General features: G+C 37.3%; 1 protein-coding gene across 2 annotated transcripts in view; it reads left to right on the top strand.

Moving 5' to 3' along the window:
- LOC119791111 (ankyrin-3-like) overlaps positions 1-27,761 on the top strand; it is a 241,780-nt gene that overhangs the window by 31,585 nt on the left and 182,434 nt on the right. Inside the window, exon 1 of one of the 2 annotated variants that reach the window (XM_038296995.1) lies at positions 4,544-4,838. The exons of the other annotated variant lie outside the window; for it this stretch is intronic. Within the exon in view, the coding sequence (XP_038152923.1) occupies positions 4,773-4,838 (66 nt within the window). The 5' untranslated portion in view covers positions 4,544-4,772. Of the gene's footprint in view, positions 1-4,543; positions 4,839-27,761 lie in introns of those variants that run through there. 2 annotated transcript variants of the gene reach the window in all.

Raw genomic sequence — 27,761 nt, 5'->3', positions numbered from 1 at the left:
AAAAAAAACTAACTAGCCTACTTTTTTTGAGCATTTGCTAAAATTTGAAACATGGACTAGTGGAGCTACAGTAATATTTACTGTATAGAGTAATGTCTGTTCATAGTTTTTCAGGATGAAAACATATCAACTAGAGTAAGTTTTTCATTTGATTGGACTGTTAGAAGACTATAATACATCTCTAATAGCTTTATATGCTTGCATTTCATGTTTGCAATCACATATGGAGGATGAGATTAGTGGACAGTTATTTGCAGAAACCTTCGAGGAAATTAAACCTGCATCACCCTCAGAGACACCTTTTAAAGAAGCGGATCTGAGTCTTCAGGGAAAGCTACTTCAAGGAGCATGTCTCGGACAATTTAAAATGAGCTGTGGAAGGTCTTACTGCTGCACTTCAGTGTTATTGTGAATAAATCCCTTTATGGAGGTACAATTAAATTCTCACAGCATAATATAAATACGAGTTCCTATCGCTGAATAGGATGTTGCTACTTCAAGATATTTGATTACATTAAGATTTTTGAAAAGTAATTTGAAAAATGTTTTTGTAATTGCAAGATTTGGCCACTAGGTGTCAACTACATGCTTCAGTTGGAGGAAAACCGGCTCACAGTATAAACATGGGAAGTTATAGTCTTTAAATGAAATATGACAATATCACAGCTAAAATAGAACATTTTGTCTACAGGTTGAGCCTAATTACTGCTGGCATGATGGCAGATGGAAAATTTAAAAAGAAAGTGTGGCTCTGCCTTGAAGAGAAAAAATAATCAACAGTCTAGGATACAATCCCTTATTGGTTCTGCTTCATACAGGGTGATGCAGTTATAATTGTACTGGGCAAACTCACTCACACTGGCATAATCCACTTTCCATGTGAGTGCAGTAATCCAACGATCCACCGCCACGGGAGATTTCCTGCCTTTGTTCATTATTGATAAGGAAGCTGAAGGTTTGAGGTCATGGTGAAAAGGTTTTGTTTCACTTCTGTCTTGCTTAGTGGATAGTAGTTAATTTTTTTCTAACTGTCTCCTAATTTTATATTTAATTTGGAAGTTATTTTTATGTCCATACAGATGTTTGACATTTATGAGATGCATTTATGACTTACTTCAGAAAATAATGGAAAAAAAAATGCATAATGTTCCTTTTACCGTTAAAATTTCAATAAAACCAACTAATCTTACATTTTTCACTAGATTGATCTAAATGAATCAGAAACATATTTGCTCCATGTGGTTTTCAATTTTGAGTCAGATCAATCATAAAATAATCATCTAACCCTAAAGATAATATTCTCACCGCTGCCTTTCAGCGTTTCTCTTAAAAGAAGCAACAAACGTTTACTTAGCTGCATATTTATGTTGTTTTTCTTTCAATAGATTTTAAAATTTGCACATAAATCCTCTGTCTGCCTGCCCTTCTCTCATAGATTAAACCGTCAAGGGGAAAAAAACGTCACATTTTAACCACGCTGCTACTCTGTACTGTAGACAAAAACTTTTTACTACTTTTTATTACGGTACTTTTTCTTATCAGGGTGGGGGTGTGTGATCTAGTTTTTGTGAAATGTGTCTTTTTGACCTAATCAGTACAAAGACAATAACTTTTCTTTTTTAATGAATGTTGAAATCATGAAAAAGGTCTTGAACTTTGTTCCGCCTTTAGAAGTGGCGTGCTATCGTGAGGTCAACAGCACCCATACAGAGAGCGACGGCTGGGCTTTAAAGGCCCGTTTTGTCTGCTGGGTTGGAAGAAAAATTATTATTTCAAATCAATTAATACTCCTTAGTGTTAAAGCATTACATGCACTTAAACCAACACCAAGTAAATTTTCATCCTTCGTAAAATATTTTCATTACTTCTGTATTTATATGTCGACTTGCAACTGGTTTGATGACACATCTGTCATGGCCTGAGGGGATCTGGGTCGCTTTCACCTGCACTTAGAAACCTTAAAGAGGGTGGCAGTCTCTCTGCCACACAAAACAACTGCAAATGTGCAGACTGCTTTACGCATTACGTCACCTCCCCCTTTCCCCATTCCTTATAAAGAGGGAAGTCGACAAGACTAAATTTCCCTGAGAGACATGATATTTTTGCAAACTGTGCAGGGTTGATATTTTGGCAATGTTGCACCTTTCTGCTGGGATCTATATGTGTGTTTACTTTGAAGCTTTTAAAGAAATGGAACAAAACGTTTAATGTTTCTTATGTTCAAAATAGTCATATGACATTGTTTCACCACATTTGGATTAATTACCTCATCGCTATTCATCTTTTATTTGGAAACAGAAATGTATTTCAATCCAATTGAAAGGACTTTACCACACACACCCTGTTGCTCATGGAAAATGCTGTCTTTCTTCAGGCAAAATAATACACCACTGGGGAGAGCCAAAATCGACCAAAACTTAACGTTTTTTAAAACTGCTTTTAAGGATGATGAAATGATATAGGACCTTTTAAAGTAATTCAGTAAACCCCTTAGACCAAATACATTTTTTTCCAGCAAGCAAAACACCTTGTGTTGCAGGAGTCTTACAAAGAACCCATCATTACTTGGGGTGTGGGGAGGGAAATCGATTTGGCTCCTTGATATAATATTGATCTTTCAGTTCCTAGTATTAATTTTTAACAAACAAATAATTCTTACCTAAAACATTGTGGGAAAATTGGCTACCTCTGCACCCCCACTCTGGTAGATCGCGCTGTGGAGCCTCATTGCTTTGCATAGCAGCGCCATATTTATAGTTGAGCCAGCCACAGTGAAAGACATGGACTGACTCAGACCCAAAACAGCATGAATACCAAAATAACTAAATCAATATCTTCTGATAAACATTTGCAACACTCGCTTTTTTATCTATGCATTTCATTTTTATAGCTGGGACTAATATTGCAATAAATAGGGATATTGCAATATCATGATATCGTATTGTGACCCAAGTATCTTGACACGTATCCTATTGCAGCACCCATGCCAATACTCACCCCTAATCATTACTAGAGTAAAACATAATGGTGACGTTATGTGAGAATATTTTATTTTAGCAGGGCGAGGGAAGCTGATTAAAGGGCGGATGTAGGTAGATAAAGGAGATCCTAAAAGAAAACTAGTTAGAGGGAGTTAAACTATTTAAACCCGGGTCTTTCCAGCAGGAAAACAAGCCCAAATGTAAGTCAGCGCTACAGCCAAATGGTGTAGAGCAAAGCATGTTCATGTGTGAGAATAGACCATTGGAAGTCCAGACCGATATCCTGTTAAGAACCTATGGTATGACTGGATAAACATGTCCGCTGACACTCTCCATCCAGTCTGATTGAGCTTTACTGTAGCTACGTCTGATAAGAAGAATCGGCGTAGAATTATTTATGCAAGGTACTTATTGGGTTTCTGTCCACCGAAAGTGGAGATCAATATAGAAGTGGTTGAATGTTAATGAGGGTATTTTTATTGATTTACCTCCAAATTAATATTCAGAGTTAGAGATTTGAGGCACAGTTGAAGTGGATTTCCAGTTGGATGCCACATCGTGTTTATAAGGGAAAACCCCTTTAGGTTTTTCACTATAAACACAGAAATAAAGGAAATATATCTACTGTTGTGAAAACAAGTGATCAATTCAATATGTAAGCCAGAAGGATCCTCACACAACGTCAAATGGAAATCTTGTGTAGAATGCCCTTCTTTCTGTTTATGATAAAACTTCATCTAGTATCAAATGAGGTAGGTGTGCAAAAACCAGTGAGAGATTTCAGAAATCTGTGCATTAAAATATGAATTTCCTTAGTAAATACTTATTATAATTATCGTTATAATAAAATGTGACAAGAGGTGTAGGATATTGGTCAGATTTGTGTTTAAAAATACATAATCTAGTGAAGCCCGAACGATATATCAGCTGCCGGATATTTTTGAACAATGCTAGCCGTTTTTTTTTCTTGTTTTGGTATCGCCGATTCGTTGGTAAGATTGTGCAAAGTGTATGTAGTGCTGATCCCTCCATTTTTATATGATTTGTTGATAATAACTTTGTGTTAACATTATAAATAAGTCATTGAAATCATATAAAAGGAGAAAGAAAAGTCAATATTTGTTTCAAAGATCAGTCCCCAAAAATCGGTAGCACATATTGGGGATTGGTTAGACTTAAGTAATAATAATAAAAATAAGTATTGACATCAAAAAAAAGAAACAATGTATTGGCCAATTTCTAATATTTGGTTCTTTTTATAAAAATTAAAACGAATTACAGTCTCATGCTAGTCGATGCCTGATATTAGGCCAATATCAATAAATATTTTTCTTAGATTTTATTAACACCTTGAGGAGGTGCGTTCTTGATCTGTCAAAGGGTGCACAGACACAAACAACCTGTGGATGAGCTGGCAGTGATTGCTATTTATACTGAAGCTCCTGCGCTGTGGCTTGTTGCTGCTGTGATCTCACTCTTGGAGCGTGTGGGAGTCGACCACAGGTAGAAGTGAAGTGCACATGAAAATAGGGAGAGGAACAAAGGCAAAAAGAAAGAGCCAGAATGTGCATCTCTCCATCGCTCCAGCCTCTGTGCTTCTCCGGCTCCTCTCCTCACACTCCTAGTGGGTTTGTGTGTGAAAGTGGGTGTGAGCAGCTGAGCGAGTTGTTCACTGTGCACTTCCAGAGTGGCCGCCAGTCCACTCTTCTGTACTCATTCATGTTGGATTAACAAAAACAGCCTTTTTGGATCTGAAGCAAACAGCTGTTTGAGGTTCTCACAGCTGCCGGGATGAGTGAGGAAGCCAAAGAGAAATCCACAGGGAAGTCGGCTCATCGCAAGAAGAAGGGAAAGAAGGTAAAAGACGCTCAGAGCTTTGTAAACAACATGGTCTGGCTGCTGGGGATTAAAAAAGAGATCTTTCTAGTGGGTCACAGAATGGACATTTGGACAAAGGCTTTTTAAAATGGTTGGAGTTTAAACCTTTTGTGCTTAGAAGATTAATTTTCTCCACCTTGTTGATGGGTTGAAGCTATTGCTTTTGTTGCTAAGAGACTTCAGTAAGTGGTTTGATGACATGATGATTCACTTTGTATTTTCTTGTCAAAGCAAAACCCCTTTAGCTTCTAGTTTTAACAAGAAATATGTTATTTTAATAATTTTGTGTAAAGGACTCCTCAATTTATTGTTTACAAAAGTGGACTGACAGAAAATATTTTTTTTGTTTTTTACTGACATCCTCTTATGTGTTAAAATAATCTGAGTTGCCACTAGGAAGCTCTTGATGCCTTTGTTTGAGCAGATGATAAATGCTGGGAGGGGAATTCTTGAGCAACAGATGAGAATAAAGGAGAAGGATGAAGGAACAATGACGACGGGTAAAAACAGGGGTGGTGGTGTGGGAGGTCGACTGGGGGGTCTGAGTGTGAAGGATAATAAAATTGGACAGTTTTAAGTGAGAAAAGAACTGCGAGGCCTTTCTTTATCTGTGCCGTCTCTGCCATCGGTTCACCCAGATTGGTCCATTACGCCATTCATTTGATTAGAGGCCAATGCCTTAAATGCCTCGATACCTGCTAAGCAGAGACTTTTGGATTTATAGGTCTACTTTGGCAGGCGAAGTGTGTGGCTAAGTGTGTGCTCACCCCATGCCCACCAATTTCATTTTAAATAATTTTAGAGAAGAATTTTTCAGAATTTGGAAATATTTTCTGGTATTGTCTGACATGGTCTTAGGCCAATTTGAAGCCCTTAATTAATTATTCATAAAAGTCATCTGTGTTAACCATATATTTGTATGTAAAAAATAAAAGTTCCAGTAGGGATCCATATTTTAAAATGGTCCAAAGGATAAAGTGTCTTAATATAGATAAAGCCAAGAACGCTGAAACTGATGGCAAAATCTTTTTATGACACTTAATCACGTTTTATAATTTGCAGAACTCACCAAACCATCCATCATATACCAATCTGTTCACTAATTCATCCTTAAACCCTCCCTCCTTTTCTTTCTCCCTCTCAGCTGACATTAATTTACAGTTACAGTCTGGGGGAAGCAGCTTTTAATATACATAAATTTGTTAAGCTTTTAGTTTTTCTATATTATTAAAATGAATATATTCAGGGCTAAAATGAAAATATACAAAAGTCCCTAAACTTCATAATATTTTTCATAATAAATGTTCAGCATATTTAACATAAAAGCCTTTCATCATATACTTACAGCCTTTATAGTAAAGTAGAAGTATAACTCTTTGTTAGCATTATGGCAATGATACCTTGTATGATGTCATTTCTTTTTGCTAATCTGTAACTCAGGCTTTTGTAGCACCCACAGGACTATTTGTTAAAGGAATCCATTAAAAAGATTGCAGCTATTTTAACCCTTGATTAACTAAAGCTAAACTTTTATTGTTTTAACAGTTTAACCAATTAAAGTTTTTTGAATATCCTCATGTGGCTTTATAATACAAATTTACACAGAGAATTTCCTAAATAATGTCATGTTTTTCCTACATGTTAAAATTATAAATTTCCTAACTGAGTGGATAGATGTAAAGAAACTATGAGAACGAGGGGAAAAAAAGTGCACCTTTTTAATCGGGTTCTTTAATTCATAATTCACACTTAAATATCGTTCAATGAAGGAAACACAGAAATTAATCTTCCATTCATTTTCCAGATCATTCAGGGAAACCAATAAGTATCTAAGGCCAGACTTGTTATGCATTTAATTTGGTCCCTGCCCTGTTGGGAAAATAGTTGGGAAACATACTGGACTTAGCTGGGTTTGATCCATCAAGGTGCCAAAAGACAGATGTGTAGCACAGCTGCAAATGTTTGCTCTATATGGGTTAAATACCGGTATATGCATAGTTGGTCACATCCAAATAACCAAATATAACAATAATTTCAAAACTTTATATTAAGGTAATAACTTATATGAGCATCTGCAGTTTTCTTTCACCCCTGCCAACATGGTTGTGTGTAAAAGTGTTTTATATTGAAGTCAACCTATTTTAACAATAGCTGTCAAAGTGACTAATAGCAAAAAGAACAAAATATCTACTTCTAAACACTTTTTACAAAAGTGTGGAGAATGCTGCCTTTCTTCCAGCTGAAATGCAGTTTTCATTCTGCCTAGCAGTTAAGGTTTTTGTTTGTTTGTTTTTCCCGTACTTTGGCTGACTACTTTAGGTTTTTGTGCTTTGCTGCTATTTCATTTCAAAAGTGACACCTTGATTTCTGCAAGTAGAAGAGTTGTATTTGTTCTAGATTCTTTCACTTCTCTTAGTTATGAAAAACGGAAAGTTATTTAGCTTGTAAGCGAAAACATGGCAATAAAAATTACTTTTATAATGCTGTGGTCATAAAAATGTCTTGTCTGATAGATGCAGGTAATAACCTGCTTGGTGACAAAACAACGGCTCCAGAGCTTAAGGTGCTTCATTTAAAACCAAGTGATTTTAGAGTTTTGAGTGTTGTATTGAGGGCCATTTCACATTGGTTTTATCTGTTAACGTTTTTACTGGAATCATGTTGATAGTAAAATCAAAAGAGCTGCGTGCAAATGGGAAGGAGTTTAGAAGCAAAGTTAGAATATATGCAACATTGCTTTGCTATACAGTGTGCAGGTTAAGGTTTTTTCCCGTTAAAAGAATGCTTCCTTAGCATTATCCATTCTACACCATCCAGTCTTATGTAAAGTCAGCTGTTTTTGGTTATTACACTGCAAATAACCAAATAACTATATTCTTCTTTATTATATGGTGTAACAAGTAGCTTCTCCCTTTCAGTGGATAATGAAGGTAACCTTTTATGAACAAGATGTTCTTTATCTTTTAATATTGCTATACAGTGTTCATATTGAAGAAGCAACCTTTCCATACCTGTTTTATTGTTGACCTGCTGCTAAGATGAAGGCTCATTTTTTTGTGTGGCATATTGCGACGTAAGCAGAAAGATAAAGGAAGATCTGTCCTGAGGGAAATTACACAGAAAAGGGGGTAGTTATGAGGAGGTAGGGCTAAACAACAAGACAAAGAAATATAAGAAACTATATTATTTTCTTTAATGATGGATCATAATTTTAATCTATAAGGGGCTGTAGAATATTTTAATGCATTGAAAGATTTGTCAGTCTCGGTTGCTAAATTGATTAGCCTCATTATCTATTTAAACTTTGAATGCACTATTGATTTTTTTCCTCACCAAGGATCTTCTTTCCTTTAAAATGAAAAAAAAGGAATGACGGACTTTAATATACTCAATAAGACGTCTTCAAGGATTATAGTAATCATAAATTTCACTGATTTCTATTTTTAATGATCATTTACACTACAAACAGAACACAATGATCTAAAAGCACTTTATGAAATTCAAGCTGCAAAAACTTAAGTTTAACTGTATCAGATAATCTGGTCCGTCTCTGAATATAGGCTTAATGTCTTCCAACCTAAATTTGATTTATTAAAATAGTAAATTTGGAGCTACGTTTTAGAACGTGAACACAACACATGGATATTTAGATGTAAAGAGCCTTGGTTCAGATTTTTACCAGTAGAACCAGACATTTTCCTGTGGTTTAATACACCTGGGTCTATTTGGCAGACAGACGGGGAAATCTCTGCAGTGCCAGCTTGATCTAGCTAAAGGCCACTCAGACTGAAGGCTGCAGATCCACAGGGGTCTGTGGATGGTTTAATGGTTTCGCAGTGTGGATAATATCTGAACAAAGGGAACAATGCTGTTGGAAAAGTTTCTAAAGAAAGTCGACTTGTTAAATTGAGCTTAGATATTTTGGGGACTTGCATATTAATTATGCCTTAATAGTCAGTTTGGTCCATTCCTCCTCAGATAATTGCCGTTACTTAGTCAGGATGGTATCCCTCCACCATTTTAGCTCTTCAAAACATTGAGTTTGTTGTCCTTAAGCAAGTAACTGATTTGGTGGTATGCTTTAGAGATGCACTAATCTACATTTTTTCAGTTCTGATTCTGATATTGATGTTCTAATATAGGAATTTGGATAACTAAAGATTTCAATACAAAATAAACTCTTCTTTTCAAACAACAATAACATTTATGAATATCAAGATGTAAATCCAAAAAGGCAACTTGAGAGGAGTGCAAGGTTTGGAAAAAGAAATCATAAAAATTATTTAATCAAAAACAGGTATCCACAAAGGTGTACACTCTCCTGCTATTCCACTGATTTATAATTTAACATAAATGTTTTCATCCCATATGAATCATTCCCATTTTCACAGATACCATAATAATCAGCATTTTTGGTAGTGTTACAAATATTAATATCACATTGTTTCATCTCTTTGAGGCTTGGGGTTACTGTCCAATGTGAAAATCTTTTTGCATCCAAATTTTAACTTATTGGTTTATGTTTTTAGAAATTGCTCCGATATTCATCATGGTCACTAGGGATGTAAATCTCCAGTCTCAACCTGACGATCCAATGTGTTATCAACTTTTTTGGATGACTGTATGATGATTGTTTATCTCATAAAGTCTGTCACTATATGGTTTCAGTTCACTTAACAGGAGCTCACTTTCAGAATGATGTTTTCTTACAAAATACTTAAACATGGTTTAACCGTTTAAGTTCTAAGCTTTTAGAGACAGCAGGCATTTAGATAAAAAGAAAAACACCATTCCTGTAATAAAAAAAATATGTTTTAATAGGTCGCCTCTTAACTATTAGGCCTTAACGATTTTTGTCAAGAATCAAAATTGTGATTATTTTTACCAATATTGCAATGCCAATTTTATTTCTAATTTCCTTTGCTCTAACCCTAGGCTTTCAGTTTTTGAAAGCTTGCTTGAGAGGAGCCCTTTTTGCATTAATTTAAAGCAACGTTTTTGTGAAAAGAGTACTAAGAGTACTAAGTTTGCATGCAAGTCTACTTGCATGCATGGATCATTGTAACTCCAACTTTCTTAACCTTTCTTTGTGGCGACAAACCCACTTTAAGTGTTTTACTGCTACCTAAAGGGCTGGAGTGAGAAATTTAGGTTTTAATTCTTCCTAAACGTAATGAGATTAATATTGAATGCCTCTGTGATTTGAAAATGGCATTTTATGAAAAGTGCGCTTTTATAGCAAATGTAATTAATTGCCCAACCCTCTTAACAAAAGTGACGTGCCTTGAACAGTTTTTAACTAAAAGTATATCTGAATTGATGCTTCATTTTCTTTGATGTAGTTCAGTGTTAATCTTTTAATTGATAAGGAAGGATGTATTATTGCACCCTTAATGATGTACATAAAGCAGAATAAGAAACTTTCCCAATGTCTTTAGCTTCTGCTCATTGATTTTATTTTTTATTCTTTCATATTTTTACCACAAAACAAGTCAGTCTCCAGCTTGACATTCCTTTGGTGGTTATGGTTGCATTTACGTATTTGAATGGAGGAATGAAGCAACAAGGGGCACCTGGAGATTGTACACAGAGATAAGCCAGACTCTGTATCTTGGCATTCCAGAAACGTTTTTTTTCTATATGAACTTCCAAATCATGAAAATTATAATTAGAAATAATTTCCCTCGTCATTCTGATATTTAAAGCTGCACAGTAGCGCAGTGGGTAGCAATGCTGCCTTGCAGCAAGAGGGTTTAAGTTTTGATTCAGGGGCCCGGGGTCTTTCTGCAAGGAGTTTGCATGTTCTCCCTAATCATGCATGGGTTCTCTCCAGGTACTCCGGCTTCCTTCCACATTTCAAAAACATGACTGTTAGGTTAATTGGCTTCTCTTAATTTTCCTTAGGTGTGAGTGTGTGTGTGAATTGTTGTTTGTCCTCTTTGTCTTTGTGTTGCCCTGCGATGGACTGGCAACCTGTCCAGAATGTACCCCGCCTTTCGGCCGTAGACCCCAACAGGGATAACCGTGGAAAATGGATTGACAGATTCTGATATTTAGCAGATATGTATTTTGTAAACCTTAATGATTTAAAACAGTAATGTGCAACACGGATCCAATATGAAATTGGAGATTTGCTTCCTGCAGTTGGAGCAAAAATGTTGCGTTGAGTAAATTCATGTGAACAGCCTTTAAATGGTCAAATATACCAAATACAGGAGACTTTTACCAAATGGAACAGTTTTAGAAAGTGGTTGGAAGAAAAAAAAAAGCAGTAATTCAATGAAAACAAGGAGGGACAGCAGTTCAAATGAAAAGCTCACGTTTCTGATTCGAGAGGATGTCTTGGCTGATGAGACATGACTGTTGTGTTTCTGTGATACTCTGGAGAGCAGACAGTCGGGAAGTGATGGGAGGGAAGAGGAGAGGCTTCAGAGAAAAAAATCAAACAGAAATACAGATTAGATTTATGTCAAAGAAAATAAACTAGTCACGTCTGTTTTAGAGGAAAAGGGACAGATAAAGAACTGAGTGGGCAGAATAGGGGAGGAAGGCTATTAAGAGAGTCAAAAAGAGAAGATAATATCAAGAAGATGTAAATCCAAAATGGAGATGTATTGTTTTGGGAAGTGTTGCCTTCACTGTTCCACTTGTTGCTAGGGACTGATGTTAAAACAGTGAGGAGGAGACACTGGATGAGTAATATGGGAAGATCCAACGACTAACACAATATTAGAGCTACAGAGTGTACTGAGTGGTGGGTGTTAAAGGTGAGAATTATGCATGCAGGAGATGCGTTAGGTGAAAGAATTACTGTCATAAACCAGTGAGAGAGGACCTAAGATAAAGCTGATGTGTCAGTTAGCAAATTGTCATATTAGTTTAGAGGAGATTAGCCTAAAAGGTATCAGTGAAGGTTGTTTACCTTGTGTTGCAGGAGAAGCAAAGTAATGCACTCTAGGGCGAATATACAGTAGAACCCAGCCAGAAATGACCAGGCTTAGTTAGTTAATAGTTTGATTTTATTGGAACAGAAATATCTTTAAGCCACATGACTGCTTCATCGTGATCGTAAAATATTTTTATTTTTTTTAATAAATTCCTAATCTTATATTTCATTCTATAGTTCATAATCTAATACTAGCCTTTTAATGTCATTTATGAGCCTTTTTATGGGCTTATTTTCTGTTGTATGCTAAGAATGCTCTCAGTAATGAGTTGTTATTACTTAACCAAAATAAGCTCATGTTTTTATTTTTTATTTTAAATATAAATTGCTTTATTGTAATTATGCAGGGAGTTTTACAGTTTATATGGACACTGTAGAGTACAATAGAGTACACTGTACAATAGAGCAGAAAAACAGAAGAAGAAAAAGGAGAAAAGAAAAGAAAAAGAGAAAAGATGAAAGAAAGAGGAGATAGAAAGGAGACAATAACAAAACATTGTCAGTCTGCTTCATCACCTGTAACGAGATGAAAAAAGAACAGCACAACCGAAAGACATGGTACGAGAGAGTAATGCCAGAGCGGAGGCACGCAAGAGCAGAAACGGAACTGGATCCAGATGGATCATTTCCACTGTTAAATGAAAACAAGGCAATAGCGCCCATTTAGCTGTGCTGCATGGCGAAGCTGCTTTGCTTCTCTGCTGCATTTGAAAGGTGAGGATATGATCATGCCTACAAAAAGCACTTTACATGGTAAAGTATTTTGTAATTTAATTGCAGCTCATAGAGCAAATTTTGACATCACCCTGAGAGCAAACAGAACCCCCTGTGTATGAGCTCTGCTAGCTGCACGTCTCTTCCAGCACAGATTTTTGGATTATAATAAAAACATAGAGTGATATCAGTGTTGGTGTCCAATTCATTGAAACAGAATGGTAAATAATCGGACAGCCTGTTAAAACGACATATCCTGTTTTATATTAATAATTTTACATCTCTGTTTATTGGAAATTTCACTATAATATTTCAATAGGTTCCTATTTTGCCTCATCTTATGCATATGTCTGAGTTAAGTAATGTGTAGGAAAACATGTTTTTGTTTATTCAGTCAGTGTTTAATGCAGCTGGTACAATAAATAATTAAATTATAATGACGTTTTACTGTTTAAGCTCAGCATATTGTACAAAATTTCTTTTTTTTTATATTATTTGTTTATGTGCAAAGATCCTCTTTACTAGAGAGAAAACTAATGAATGGCCTCCTGGCGCCACCTGTCAATCAATCTTGGAACCAATTGAAGCAAGTGACCAATCAGCGATCGTGATTTGTCCTGAAGTGAAAGGGCCTTCTCCTGAAGGAGCACACTGTCAGCATTACTAGTAACTTTACTGTATAAGAATTTATAGTGGATATAGGAATCTGTTCTAATAAAACAGCTAAATGATGTCAGTGTGAAACATGTAATTTAGAAATTGGCGTGAATACGGTTAATTCTATTTACAAAACCTAAAAAGAGGACTTAAAAAAATTTAATAGATGAATAGAAGTCTGCGCAAGTAGCTCAACGCAACAGTAATAAAGTGGAGCAACCGGTTGTTCTGTACGAACAAAGAATTCTTCCGTTTTTTGTCATAACAAAATTGTTTGCTTATGTGTAGCTTCAACAAGTTTGTGCTTCTTAATTGAAAAACCAGTTTTGTTATAAACTATATCTAAAGCAACATGTCTGCATGAGCCTTAAGTATATATACATAGCCTGATTAAATATGTGATAGAAACATGTCTCACTTGTTTATGTACTTTTTCACTCACCTGTTTGTAACTGTTGTAACTGTAAAAGGCAAAACTTTGGCGCTTTTAAATAATTTTACTGAATTGATGAAGGATAACAAATTTGCTCGTCTTTGTTGTGTTAATGTTTTCTGATCAGGAAAAGTGCCTTATTTGCCTTAGATCAGGCATCCCCAACCTCGGTCCTCGAGGCCCGCTGTCCTGCAGGTTTTAGAGGTATCCTTGCTCCAGCACAGCTGATTTTAATTGAAAGCTGATTAACAGGCTTTTGTTCTACTGCAATCATTATAATCAGCTGTGCTAAAGCAGGGAAACCTCTCAAATCTGCAGGACAGCGGGCCTTGGGGACCGAGGTTGGGGATGCCTGCCTTAGATAACAGTGAGCTTCACCGTGTATCCATTAAAACTAAGTTGGTTTAGCCTTTGTTTTCACAGCCTTGAATTTCTGAGTGGGTGGAGCAATCTTGCGGCAGGCAGCACAATACAATTATTCACTAATCAATAACTTGCATTCCTGATAAAAAAATAAGGAGTAGCTTAAAAATATGCATACCATTAGGAATAACAATTTTACACCAGTTTGTGTAACCTTACCTTAAAGGAATAGTACACCCAAAACAGCCTTCATTTTCTACTCACCCCCATGCTGAACAACACTCTGGAGTATTTTTTTGATATCTAAAAATGCATCTGGAGATCTGGGAGGCTTCTTGCTGTCTGCTGACATTCAAATAATGGAGGTGCCCAGCGCCCGAGGCAGAAAGGTCCATAAAAGTCCACAAAAAACGTTTCAATATTCCTCCATACTGCTCGTCCAATGTATTCCAAGTGTCCTGAGTGGGTAGCGTCCATAATTTACTCGAAACGAAGTCAATTAGAATGTTTTTAGAGCATAAACAGTAGTGTATAGGATTTCCTGAAAGCGCGTTCATGACGCTACGGAAACCGCGGCAGACCAATCCAGACGAAAGTGCGCATTCAGCTCAGCAAAGAACTCATGCTCTTCCTCAACACTGAAGTCCTCAGACATTTTTCTTTTGTTGGTTCTTTCTTTGCACAGGTAAACAGCACATTTCTTCTTCTACGCTTGCATTATCGGCAGAGCAGACGCTGAATGCGCACTTTCGTCTGGTTTGGTCTGCCGCGGTTTCCGTAGACTCGTGAACGCGCTTTTAGGAAATCCTATACACTACTGTTTATGCTCTAAAAACATTCTAAATGACTTCGTTTCGAGTAAATTATGGACGCTACCCACTCAGGACACTTGGAATACATTGGACGAGCAGTATGGAGGAATATTGACACGTTTTTTGTGGACTTTTATGGACCTTTCTGCCTCGGGCACCATAGACCTCCATTATTTGAATGTCAGCAGACAGCAAGAAGCCTCCCAGATATCCAGATGCATTTGAGATATCAAAAAAGTATTCCAGAGTGTTGTTCAGCATGGGGGTGAGTAGAAAATGAAGGCTAATCATGTTTTGGGTGTACTATTCCTTTAAGTACCACTCAAAAGTAACCATATTAGTCACACCTTCAGAAACAAGTAAGATATCCAATGTTTTATGTTGGACTCATTTGATCAGACAACCTCACATGTAGGAAGACAGTGCTATGAAAGACAAAACTCTTGTTGATCAGACATACTGCATTATTATAAAAGATAGAGGATATTATTGACCTGGAATCAAATATCTTTATTTACTTTTTTTTAAATTAGACTTTTTTGATTATTTCTGTGTTAGTAGGATAACATATTTATCTATTCTTCATCCATCTATAGCCACTGTGAGGTGGCTGTGATCCATATCCAGCAGTCATTGGGCCAGACGAGGGCTACGCCTGAATAGTCACCAGGGCAACACAGAGACCTTCTGGAACAGCAATCATGCAAACACACACTAATACTTAAGCATAATATAAAGAGACACTAATGAACCTGATAAGGATATTTTTGGAGGCAGCCAGAGTACCTGGAGATAACCCATTCATGCGCCCGGAGAAGGGAAAAAGTCCATATAGAAAACAAGACCTTATTTTTTGAAGGCAGTAGTCATAACAACTTCTCCACACTGCAGCCTACCTTGATGCACATATTTCATACTTATTATAATGCAAATACAACAATATTTTATGTCATTTATGTCCAAAAAGTGCATGCTTTCTATGATTGATATTTTTATATTTTTTTAGTTTAAAGTCTTTTTTTTTTTTTTTTTTTTTTTAAACATCAGCAGCGCTTAAGGAAATGAAGGTGCTCTGTTTTGCTTTAAAGTTGTAGGGAAGCGGCTGTTCCAACCTTTGCATTTCCGAATACTTCTGAGTGGTGCCCGACTTTACACAAGTGAATAAAGTGAATGTGATTGGTTGTTTTTTTTAAGTAGGCGGGATTGTTGTGGCGAATGGTTCGCAAGCAAGTTTGCTTGTGGCTGGTTTGGCAAAAGCATCTTGGTAACCAGTTAGCAACTTAGTGGTAGTAGGTTCCCAATGGGAAAATTACATTGGGACCAAGTAGCACTAAATTGGTGACTTAGAAACGACACTGTCAAGGAACGCTATGGACAGCGGAAACATGCAAGAGGAGGAGAGTTTAGTGTCGGAGGTCGTGGATGAGTCTCCTCCGTCATACATTTTTTATTTAGACGAGGAAAGCAGGGACAAAGTTCTTGTGGAAGAGGACGCCAGGGCGGCAGAAGCTTGGTTTGGTGTAGAAGGCTTACAGCCGTACATGTTTGAGCCCTTGCCTCGCAACGCTGCCCGTTCTGTTCTGTAAGACACAGACGTCCATCCCCATGAACACTGGGATGGAACTCAATGGTAAGGGAAATTATTCTTATTTCTTATTTCAACCGTTGCGTATATTAGCTGAAACATATGAATCAAGATGCAATGGCCGAAAAAAATTAGATTGACAGATGACCGTTGATATATGATTGGCCGAATTTAGGTGAACAAACTGATGTAATACTAACGCGTTTGCATAAGATAACAGGGGGGGGAAAAAACAGATTTTAAGACAAGATTTTTTTTTTTAAATAGAAATGTTCTCGTTTTTTCAGGACAGTATCATTTGATAAAGATAACATTTATATACATGTTTAAGCCAAAATGATTTGACATTTAAAAATGACTTCCCTACGACTTTAAGCCCTATGAGTTTCATACAAATGGAGAGCAAGAAGGTGAGTGTGAGTGCAACCAAATGGATCTAAGCTTAGGCGTGTTAATGGATGTAACTATGCCAACAAAGACCCACTGGGAGAGGGAGGAAGTGGCCGAGATGGATGTTTGTCATCAGAGAAAGACAACAGTTTTACCTGAAAAAAAAAAAGCAGCTGGGTGTAGAAATAGAAGCTTTAGCTTTAGATTAGTTTAAAAAATGCTTACCATTACTCTATCCCTGACTGAACCCAATGAATTCAGAGGTACAAACGAATATGAGCTGAAGTTCTTAATCCTAAACACACAACTTGGCATGGATTTTACATTTCTTCAGTGCAACTTAAGTCCAGTCTGTCTGAAACGTGTAACTAAAGACAGAAGCATGGTGTCAGCGTCTTACTAGAAGTAATACCTTAGCACAGAGGGGAGGAGCTGGATGCTGTTTAATCTCATCATTCAAAACAGATTAATTTTTTTATTTAAAATGGACACTTAGAATGCAACATCACCAGGTGAGGTCAGTAACTTTATGAAAATGAATCAATCTTAAAAAAAAAAACCACACACAACAGACTAGATGGATAAAAATAAAACACCTCAGGTACGTACAAACAGGAAAATTCTAAACCCCGGTGTAGAAAATGAACGAAAAGAAATGGCTCTATCATGACTCAATTAAGAACTTTGCTTTTGATTTACCTTGCATTATTTTGAACATTAAGCAGCACTGTTTAACTTTTGACCTTAGTTTAATTTTAGACATATGAAATTTTAAATTTTCACTTCAATATGCAGGATTTGTTGCCTACTGTTGCTCCCTGCAGGTTGCTCTTCTCAAAAACTCCACTTTGTAACTTCAGGGAGCGGATCCATCACTGAATGAGTCATGTGACCCAAAGCTCTGCTGTATAGTAGTCTGAGATAACTAAGCTAGAAGTTGTTGTTAACAAATAAAACAGGTAATATTTTTGTTTCTCTAATCTAGAGGTGTTAGTTAGTGTTAAGCAGGAGAAGATGGATGAGGGATGGTTTATTTTGCAACAGGGCGGTGTTGCCAGAGGCTTTTATTGTTGATGAATCTGGAAGTTATAGGTATAGCTACAGGTCTAGTTACACATTGTTTCTTTAATTAAAATAACTATTCAGAGAAAGATGAGAAACAACTCCTCAAATAACTTTTTAAGTAAGTTCCAGCATCCAGCTCATGGGTAATACTGTTTAAATTTAGCTGCTGTTGAATTTTTTTTAGATCTCCTTTTTTTCCTGTTTTTACATATAAACTGTAGAGCTTTTTAAAATCAGAGGACTTGACCAAACCACTTAACACTACTTTCAGTTATTAGCCAATTCATGCATACACTGATGGTGACACAGTAGCCACAGCTGCCCTGGAGCTCACTGACAGAAGTGAGGCGGCTATACACTGGAGCCACGAGTCCCTCTGACCAACGTCAGTAGGCAATGCAGGTGAAGTGTTTTGCCGAAGGACACAACTACACTGAAAGCCAGAGCTGGGGTTTGAACCGACAGCCCTGCTGTTGCAGGGTAAACTCCTACATCAGACACCACCGTCGGCCCACATTTTGTAGAGTTTTGTAGAGTTTGTAGAGTTAAAAAGGATGTTATTGTACACTAGTAATTCAAGTGAATTACATATAAATAAATAAAAATCATAAGCTTTTACCAGTTTATACATAATATTACCAAAAGGTATTTGTTCACTCATTATAACCCATTATATTAGTGTTTCTGTCATGCATTGCCTACAATAGTATAAAGTAAAGTATCTGGGCATAGCTAGATACATACTGGCTGTTTTTACTATCATTGGTAAAGAAATGGGTCGACCTCAGGAAACTTTGTTTCTGGTGATGTGGTTTAATAGTGTGTTACCTGTTCAATAATTTAAGTCACATAGTTTTCTCACTGCAACACTCTACACAGCAAATTGTTTGGACTGTCATGTGGCCTTCTTAATATTTTGACAATTTTCAAGATCTAGAGAAAGAGAGCTTCACGGAATGGGTTTCTAAGGCCAATCAGCAGCTGCTAAAATGTTCGAAAAGTGTTCTCTGGGTGGAAAGCATGACTGCAGTGAAATAAACTCATTATCCTTCAGCAAACCAAGGCATGTTGGACAATGAATAAGTGTGGGTTCTTGCTCCAACATCCATCCATTCACTTTCTGTCACTCTTATGTCCAGCTATTAATGGTTGGGAGGAGGGGTACACCCTGGACAGGTCACCAAGCCGGAGTACCCGGAAAGAACCCATGCATCCTCAGGGAGAACATGCAAACTCCAAGCAGAAAGACCTCGGGCCGGGAATGGAACCCTGGAACCTTATTACTGCAAGGCAACAATGCTAACCGCTGCGCCACTGAGCAGCCTCTCGTTCCAACATGACGCTTAATATAGATTTGGATAGATCAAGTGTTTTTGACTTACTGATGTATGTTCAATTGGTAAGATCAAGGTCTTTTAACTAGACCCTTTTGTCTTACATCAATGTCTTACCTTACAAATGTGATTTTGTAAGAATGGGGAACTTTTCTTCTAAAAAAGCCCCTACACCCAGTGCCAATCTTTCCAGAATAGTTCAAGCGGTTATAGGGTGAACAAACATCATATCAAATATGATGGACAAAGAGTTAAATGAATGACACTAAATATGTATATACGAATATGTGTAAAGGAAGGAAAGCCACTGTGGTACAGTCATGTTTGGAAATTCAACATTGCCAAGTTTAATTAAGATCTCTGCACACTGAAGGCTAGCTGTGAAAAAAAGGGTCATTTGGCTTTTATTTTTTCATGTAGGATGAAATTTTCATTTTTAATTGCATTGCCATAATCTGCTGTAAACTGTCATACTGAAAAGATCTGCTTCAAAGCTCTGATCTTAAATCTGGTGAGGCGAACAGCACATGCATGCATGCTTTTTCAGTGTTTCCGTGTTGCTTTATTCAGAGAAGTGGACTTTTGCTTATATAACAAGACTGCCCACGTTCATAATATCCAGCCCACTCCCTCTCTAATGTCAATACAGTCGATGTTCACAACAGGAATTAAGTGGTTGCTCCAGAACAGAGGCAATCTGATTCATCAAAACACTTTTTTCATATAACCATTTTAATTACAGCTAATGCTTCTCTTTTAGTCATAGAAAGACAACAAAGAATTCAAATACTTTACTTTAAGTTTGATTTATTCCTGTCTTCTGTGATTTTAAAAGATATCTTGGGTATATTAAAATCTAGGGTACTTTAACATTTTGACTTTATCTTTAAGAATGTATGATGTTTGATTTTTTGTGGACTTTAGTTTGGAATTATAACCTAGTCAAGATCAAACTGGACCAAAGGCAAATTATTGTCTTTGATATAAAGAAAAGGCATAATAGATGGGAAAGCTTGCATACCTTGTATGCATCACAGCGTAGTCTAATGGCTGAACTATAGAGGTGCAAACAAAATACATTTTTCCATTTTGTCTGCAGTTGATCATTAAAACTTTGAGGTTCCAACATGCAAGCATAAAGAGACTTGCACTGAGGGTTGGTTTTGGACCGGTTACTAAATACCCCGATGTAATCCCAGTTGGAATGCTCGGTGCACAGCGATTTGCAAGCTGAGTGACCTCGTGTGTAGATCACAATTCCTGTTGAGGCAGACATTGCTGAAGACACCTGATAAGCCCTTAAACACCAAGCGACTTATGGACTTTGGCCAGTTTCTTCTATTGGGGTTGGGTTGCAGGTTCTTCTTTAAAGCAGGAAGTCTGGGATGCAGACCATAACTTTAAACCGATCAGATGTCCATTCAGACATTCTGGCCTGCTCAGAAAGTCGGCAACATTATACTCTAGTCACACCCTTGGCATTTTATAATCTATGTAGTAGCACCAAAGCCACTACATTCTCAAGCAAAGATTTATTTTTTTCTGTTTGTGAATGAGTATCAGTATGTTAAACTTGCATAGAATTATGTTACTTAGTTTTAATAGTCTTGATAAACTTATATAAAAATTAGGAAAATTGTCTTTCTACAGTAATTTGGGTTTATAAAGCTGCAGAGGTTGGAATGGTGCAGGAAAAAAAAATGTTAAGTTAGGCAAAGAAAAAAGAAAAATAGCTGACTAAGGTACTTTGCAGTGTTAGACTTCAGCTAACATTCATCATTCTGGGATCTCCGGCCTCCTTGTTTATTGTCTGCATAGTTATTCAAGCTGCATGTAATATATATACAATAGAAGCAGCATAGCGAAGCTGATGGTATTCTTTGGAGTTCCTGCCAGTGTGGCCCTTTGGAGCCAACATATTGTGTTTTTGCTGAGGCAGCCATGGAGCAGAGCGCTGCGATTGGCTCAGTTTCCTTTACTTCACAGGGAGAGGACGGAACCCAGCTCTTATAACGTGGTCCGTTCACTGAATGGGGCTCCTTTTTTTCTCACCTCAAACAGTCATAAACATGTATAGAAGAAAAAAAGAGATTATGTTGGATTTAAGAAGAGGAAGGAATAAAACACGGAGAAAGTGGTGTGTTTTAGGGTCTGGATATAATGATTTAATATAGACTGATCGATTTGCTTTAATCAGCAGCTGACTTGGAACCAGAACTCTCTGCTTTAAGCAGTTCCTAATCCACAGAAAGTAGGAATCTATATGCAGCATCCGTTTGTGATGCTAAATTTGAAATAATTATTTAATTATTTCTTTAATCTATTTTATTTAACATTAGTGTTAAAGCTTTAAACAATGATTGTCTTGATAAATGGTGTTGCTATAGTACCGGTATGTAAAATCATATTTAAGTTTTGTAAGTGCTTAGTGATAACAGACATCTCTTCTGTTTCTCCTAAATAAGAAAGATGGGTCACTTCAGAATTGTTGTTTTTTAACTAACAGCTCAAAGTCTAGCAAAGATGATTGCAATCAAAGTATTAAACACAAGGATCTTTCTGTGCTCTTTGAAAAATCGAAATGGGACACATTATCTTCTTTAAATATTAACTTTTCTCACCCCCTGCAGTAAATACCGAACTTAATAAATGCATTATGGCCATTTTTTATGCAGATCAATTATTCCACAAGAGCCATGTATTGCTAGCCTCGTGAGACCATCCTGATCTCTCGAGCTTTCAAGATTTCACTCGCAAATCAGTCTGGAGACTCTCTGTTAAAGGAAATTTGGAGCCGTTCACCAAACGAACGTCCAATCAGCGTTGGCTTTGAGGCCGGTTGAGGTGTGACGCAACGAGAAGCGCGACAGTTCAGTCTAAAGAACATGGCGGCTTCAGCCGATGAAACTAGCGTTAGCGTGGCTATCGAGCAAGTTTTATCGGAATTCCAGAGTATTTCTTCCCTGAAAGAAGAGCAAAACACTGCTCTGGAGGCTTTTCTCAGAGGAAAAGATGTTTTTGCTCTTCTCCCGACTGGTTTCGGCAAGAGTAGCCTGGCTTGTGGTTGTGTTTTCGTCGTCGCTCTGTTAGTACGTCATATGCTTCGTTGATCTGATTGGTTTATTTGGCCCGTCTATCACCAACATAGGCCAATCAGCTAACCAGTATTTTTGCCCCTTCCCAAAATTACTTCTACGGAAGGTTTCCAGATGGATACACGGAGCAAATCCATCTGGCGGAGTCAGGTTGATGTATTGCTGCAGCTCCTCCAAAGTTAAATAGGCTTTTTCTTTGATTAACACTCTCCTTTCCTGTTGTCTGTTTAGATGGGCACTGTATTGGTAGGTGTGCTATTTTCACACATCATCTCTGAGATGTTGAAATTATTATTTACTGTTTTAAAACTTAGGTGTGAGTGTGTGCATGAATGGACTGGCGACCTGTCCAGGGTGGACCCCGCCTCTCGCCCATTGACTGCTTGAGATGGGCACCAGCACCCCCTGCGACCCCATTCGGGACAAGCGTGTAAGAAAATGGATGGATGGATGTTTTAAAAGCTACTTTATAGGAAACTTCAGGTAGCCACCAAGATTCATTTAGACAAAAGATGACTTTATTTGATTTTCACTGGCAATTTGTAGGGATACATTTTGAGGCAACAGAGTAACGGAGGTTGGATACAAATGTTTACCCCATTTTAAAGGCACACTATGCAACATTTTTCAGTTAATTAATGTGTTCCATAACGTTTTGGATGATGAAATGAGTCATTTCAGGTTGAACAAAGGTATTCTCAGCCACCCTGGTGGTCTGTGGGGGAAATACCGCACTTGCAATTGCAGGAGCACCGACCCGCACCCACAGGCTCAGAAGTCTCGCGAGAGACGGTCTTGCTTTACGGCGAAACCTGCTACACCCCCCAGTTAAAACCATGCTCGTTGCTAGCACAGTGGCGATCTTTGTGCAGCGCTGCTTTCACACCGGATGCAGCAAAATCGCGTCTGCTGCTTCATTTTTACTGCTTGTACCAGTTAGTTCTGACGCACGGCTGAAGCAGCTTTGCTGCTCTGGCTGTGCGGTGCAAAAGTGTGTCTGACGCGCGTTGGGCGGAGCTTCACTATCCTTTCTCTGCCTTGCAGCTATATTTGCTGTGATCAGTGGGAATAAAGTAGTTTTAATATGTTTTTAAGTGAGAAAATGCAAGTGAAAACGTAATCAGTGCAGTCAGTTCATCCAGATTACCATCCTGCCTTCCGATATTTTTTCTGTCGGAGCCGCTCAGACCCCCACATACCAGCGGTGCGCCGACAGTAGGAATCCCTTCATCAGCAGCCTCTGGCCGGGTCGCCTCCTCGCGGTTCACCACGGCAGCTGGTAGGTGTTTTTCATCTAAATAATCCAAACTGCAGGCAGCAGGATAATAAAAACGTACATATTCTGCCGGCAGATTTCTGCATTTTAAGTTAATTTAGGCGTCAATAAACTGTTTAAGAGGAGTGACCACAGTGCTCTGATCATCAGCGCTGTGTCTCTCTCCCTGCCAGCTCCCAGATCAGCTTCTCTAATTGGTTGACGTGGCGCGTCGAGCAGCAAAAATTCAATTTTTCCATCTCGAGCAGCAGCCCGTTTGCGGCGCGTCACGCGCGACAGATGCTTAGTCATTCGTCGCGTTCGCCTGTCTGCTAAGCTCAAAACAACCGCACCTGGCTTGACGGAGAAACCAGGAGAACAGATGTGCATATTTACGACAGTGCACTTTTACTTTCGCCCTCTGGGGGGAGCCTCGCTGGAAAATCAACACCGGTTGCATAGTATACCTTTAAGATTCTTTTTCAAATGTCTTTTACTATTTTATTATCTTTTCTTTTTGCAGCAGAAATGAATGGAATGTAAATTTTATTTTTTTCCCGTTTGGCAATGTTTGTAAGCATTTTTTTTTTTAGTTCTGTGGATTATGAATTATTACAAAGCCATAAATTATTTTTTTTGTGTGTGTGAGTAGAATATTCAAATTATAGTAATTGAAAATTAAATTGTAAGACTCTTTTCGTTGACAAATCTTTAGTTGTAGAGATGTTGTTTTTAGAGAAGCAATAAATTCCCTCAATTATTGCTGATGGAAGCTTCCATTAATGTTACTCTGTCAGGGTAAAATGTGCTCAGAAGCCATAAACGTGAGGAATTAGTTTAATGTTGAGGCAACTGACTAAGCAGCAGTAGCAAATTGCGAAGGAGCCGTGGTCTGCAGAAAAGCTTGCACAGTGTCAGCTATAGATCACTGATGAAAACCTGCACTGGAGGGACTCCAAAGTAGCTGAACTCTAAATTTATTTATTTCCTGCTGCACTGTGTAGCTGCTAGATCTCCCAGTCGTAACTCAGTAGCTCTAAACTCATTTATCTCCAGTATCTTCATGTCGATTTAATGTGATATATTTATTTGCCAGGTGTGGCTGCAATCAAACAAACTCAGTTTATTGTTCTTTTTTTTTACACATTAATCTGTTTCTTATGAAGAGGATCTGTGCACGCTCACTAAAGGTGGTTTTATGCAGCTACCCATTTATTATACATTGTTCTGCATCACCTACATGTTAGGAGACCAACTATTTTTCTCCTGAATGTTTTTTTTTTTTTACTCTGTGAAGTCATTTATTAATTAAGTTAATACATTATTAAATTCTGGGTAAATATAGACTGTTTTTTGCTCATTCATTGATTCAATTGTCCTTGCATCCTTTCTCCTCTTCTCCAGCATCTCTCCCTACAACCCATCTTAGGTGGTTTTGCAGGTTGCTAATAAATTCAAGGAATTTTTTTTTTTTACTCATTTGTCTGCTGACCAGCTAAAAAAAAATATAAAAAAATGTCGAACTCTTTAGTCTTTGAATTTAACTTTAAACACATGCAAGAGTCTGGTCCTTATGAAGTACTTTGTAAGAGGAACATTTGAAATCTCCTCCTGGAATAAGGAGCACGACTCCTAAAAGATGAGTGCAGGATGTGCCACTCCTAAAACTTACACCTTACCTTATGCTGAAATACAACTATTTAGTATCACAAGCTGTTGTGTTATTTATTGATCATAGGACAGGTGATTATTTCCCTGTTCTCGGACAGCTGCTCTAAATTTGAGTGTTTAAGGATCAGATTTCAGTAAATATACAAACAGCTATAACCGCCACACATGACTATTTTCAAATCAAATGCTGTGAAGCTGTCGCCTGAAATGTGCCTCGATTTCTGAGATGGAGTTCTGATTGAAGACAAGTAAAGATGTCAGACTGGAGTAGTCAGGCTGATGTGACTGTAGCCATGGTGACAGGAGACTGAGAGGATGATGTCATCATCTTCTGTGTGTTCAGCTGTGGAAATCGCAGCCAGTGACCTTTGCAGTGAACTCCAGTAGCGATCCTTAAGATTTTTGCTCATATGTTTTTCCAAAACAAAATTTTTTCCACATAGTTGATGCCATCGTTTGCAAGGTTTTGAATTAAAGTTGGTATTTGGGCTCCTGGCTTTTCCTCTCTGTAGATCAAAGTTTAAAGATCGCACAAAAATATTTTTTTATTTACATGGGCAGAGATGAAAACAAATACGGAACCTTATGCTTTGAAAGGATGACATTTTAAATCCAGAGCTTCTGTTTATGTACAGGTTATCTTTAGTGCAGTTAATTGATTAAGTCTGAAAATTGTGTAAAACTCTCCGAACCTGTTAGCCTTCTTAAAAAGCAAGGCTTATCTGATTGTGTAATATCTTTTTATTTAATGTTGTTGGGCAAGCAATATGTCGAGATTTAAAAATTATCCCTTTTTCAAAACTGCTAGAAGATGAGTCTATATTGTTTATAGCAAGATGGTCTACTTTGTTATATATTTGCAATTTTTTTTTTTTTTTTTTTTAGAAAATGTGCCTGTGTAACATTTAGGCTTTGATTCAGAGCTATATTTACAGAAAGCCATAAAACATATCGAAATGAATATATCGTATATTGCCATACCATTCAAAAGTATCAGGCTATTATTTTTATTCCATGTTGCCCAGCTCTAAGATGTTACCAATCTGCAATTATAGTTGAATTATTTTACTTACATGACATTTCATGCTTTGGTGGTTAGTTTTTCTCAGTGTTCAAACTTACATAACAAGAAATGCAATAACTAGCTCTCAGTCAGCATTTTAACATCCAAACTAGGTTAAGGGAACTTTTATTAATATTTTGAATTGTTTTGTATATTTTCTGATATCTGCCGCTTTCTCATCCTCTCCAGCCTTTACATGCAGAATGCTCATACAAATATGACCGTCTACCACACTTTTGCACCTGTTGTTTATTTTCCACACAAACTTAGAAGATCATTGGAAACACACTTATTAGTTCCCCATGTCCTTTTTTATTTGATAGCACTCATTATTTGGGGTCTTATGAGGTCAGGGCCTCTGTGTTTATGATCCTTATTGATTAATCTTTGCCATTTTACAAGATGTTGTAAATTTTTTTTTATAAATCTTCTAGTTCTCTCCATTTGTGTGGCAGAAAATAACCACCACAATAAATTATTTTGATGCACTGAGTGATTACTTTCAATGTGTGCATGCTGTTTATAGAAAATAATGGAAGTGTTGTTTCTAGTGTTGTTAACTTATGTTGTCCCTAGACAGCAAAAAAAAGGGTTGCAATTGGAAATAGTTACTAACAGTATTAATCGTTAACCGGTAAGTTAGATAGTAAACTAATTACTAGTTAATGTTGAACTCAAAGCTTTTGTTGCTTATCCAACCTAAAACTGCCAATAAATTGTAGCAGAAACTTTAACTGAGATAAAAATAATAATAACAGCTTAATAACCCATCCACAGATAAAAGCTATAACCCCAAATATCGACAGACTTCAGTGTTTAAATAAAGGTTTAAAAGAAATACATGGTTAAATATGAAACATGTAGGTAGGAGAGAGGATCTTCTGAGCTGATTGAGAATAGCCACAGATCATCTGCTGGAAACACCCAGACTCTTCCTCACACTCACTGAGATGCACCTCCCTATTTGTCTAGATTTCTCTGTCTGTTTATATGTGAACTATACTGGTGGCAGCCACGTGTGCTTACAGTTAATTATACTGTAATCAGTCCCTTCTCTTCGCTCTACCGCAGCCATCAGTGCAGTGGGCAAACGGGAAAACGCAGACACATCATGTGCTTGTTTGCCGTGACGTATGAGCAGCACAAACAGAGCACTTACTGAACACTATCAAAGAACCAAGCTCTCTCCTGTTTTGATAGGACCCAGGTATGAATCAGCGCAAAAACAGCCGACATGTACAATAAAAATTAATTGCACACTCCAAGCACAAATAGATATAACACATCATATTTCTGTGCTGATACAAGAACGCCTCCATATATGCAGTAACTGGGGAATTCTAACAATCATTTTAATCTTTAGAACTTGAACCGTTTGTTTTTCACTGATATATATCTATCAAAACAATCTTTAAATGGCTTTAAATGGATTTTAATCAAACTGAAGTTGTAATGATGGGCATCTTGTGGGTGACCCACTTGTTTAATTGATATTACCAATATCAGCAAGACCAGTAAG

Source organism: Cyprinodon tularosa, unplaced genomic scaffold (genome assembly GCF_016077235.1).
Source record: "Cyprinodon tularosa strain WSP-4 unplaced genomic scaffold, ASM1607723v1 ctg38, whole genome shotgun sequence".
NCBI classification, from domain to species: domain Eukaryota; kingdom Metazoa; phylum Chordata; class Actinopteri; order Cyprinodontiformes; family Cyprinodontidae; genus Cyprinodon; species Cyprinodon tularosa.
Note: the sequence above shows the minus strand (reverse complement) of the source record. Positions and strands in the feature narration are given on the sequence as shown.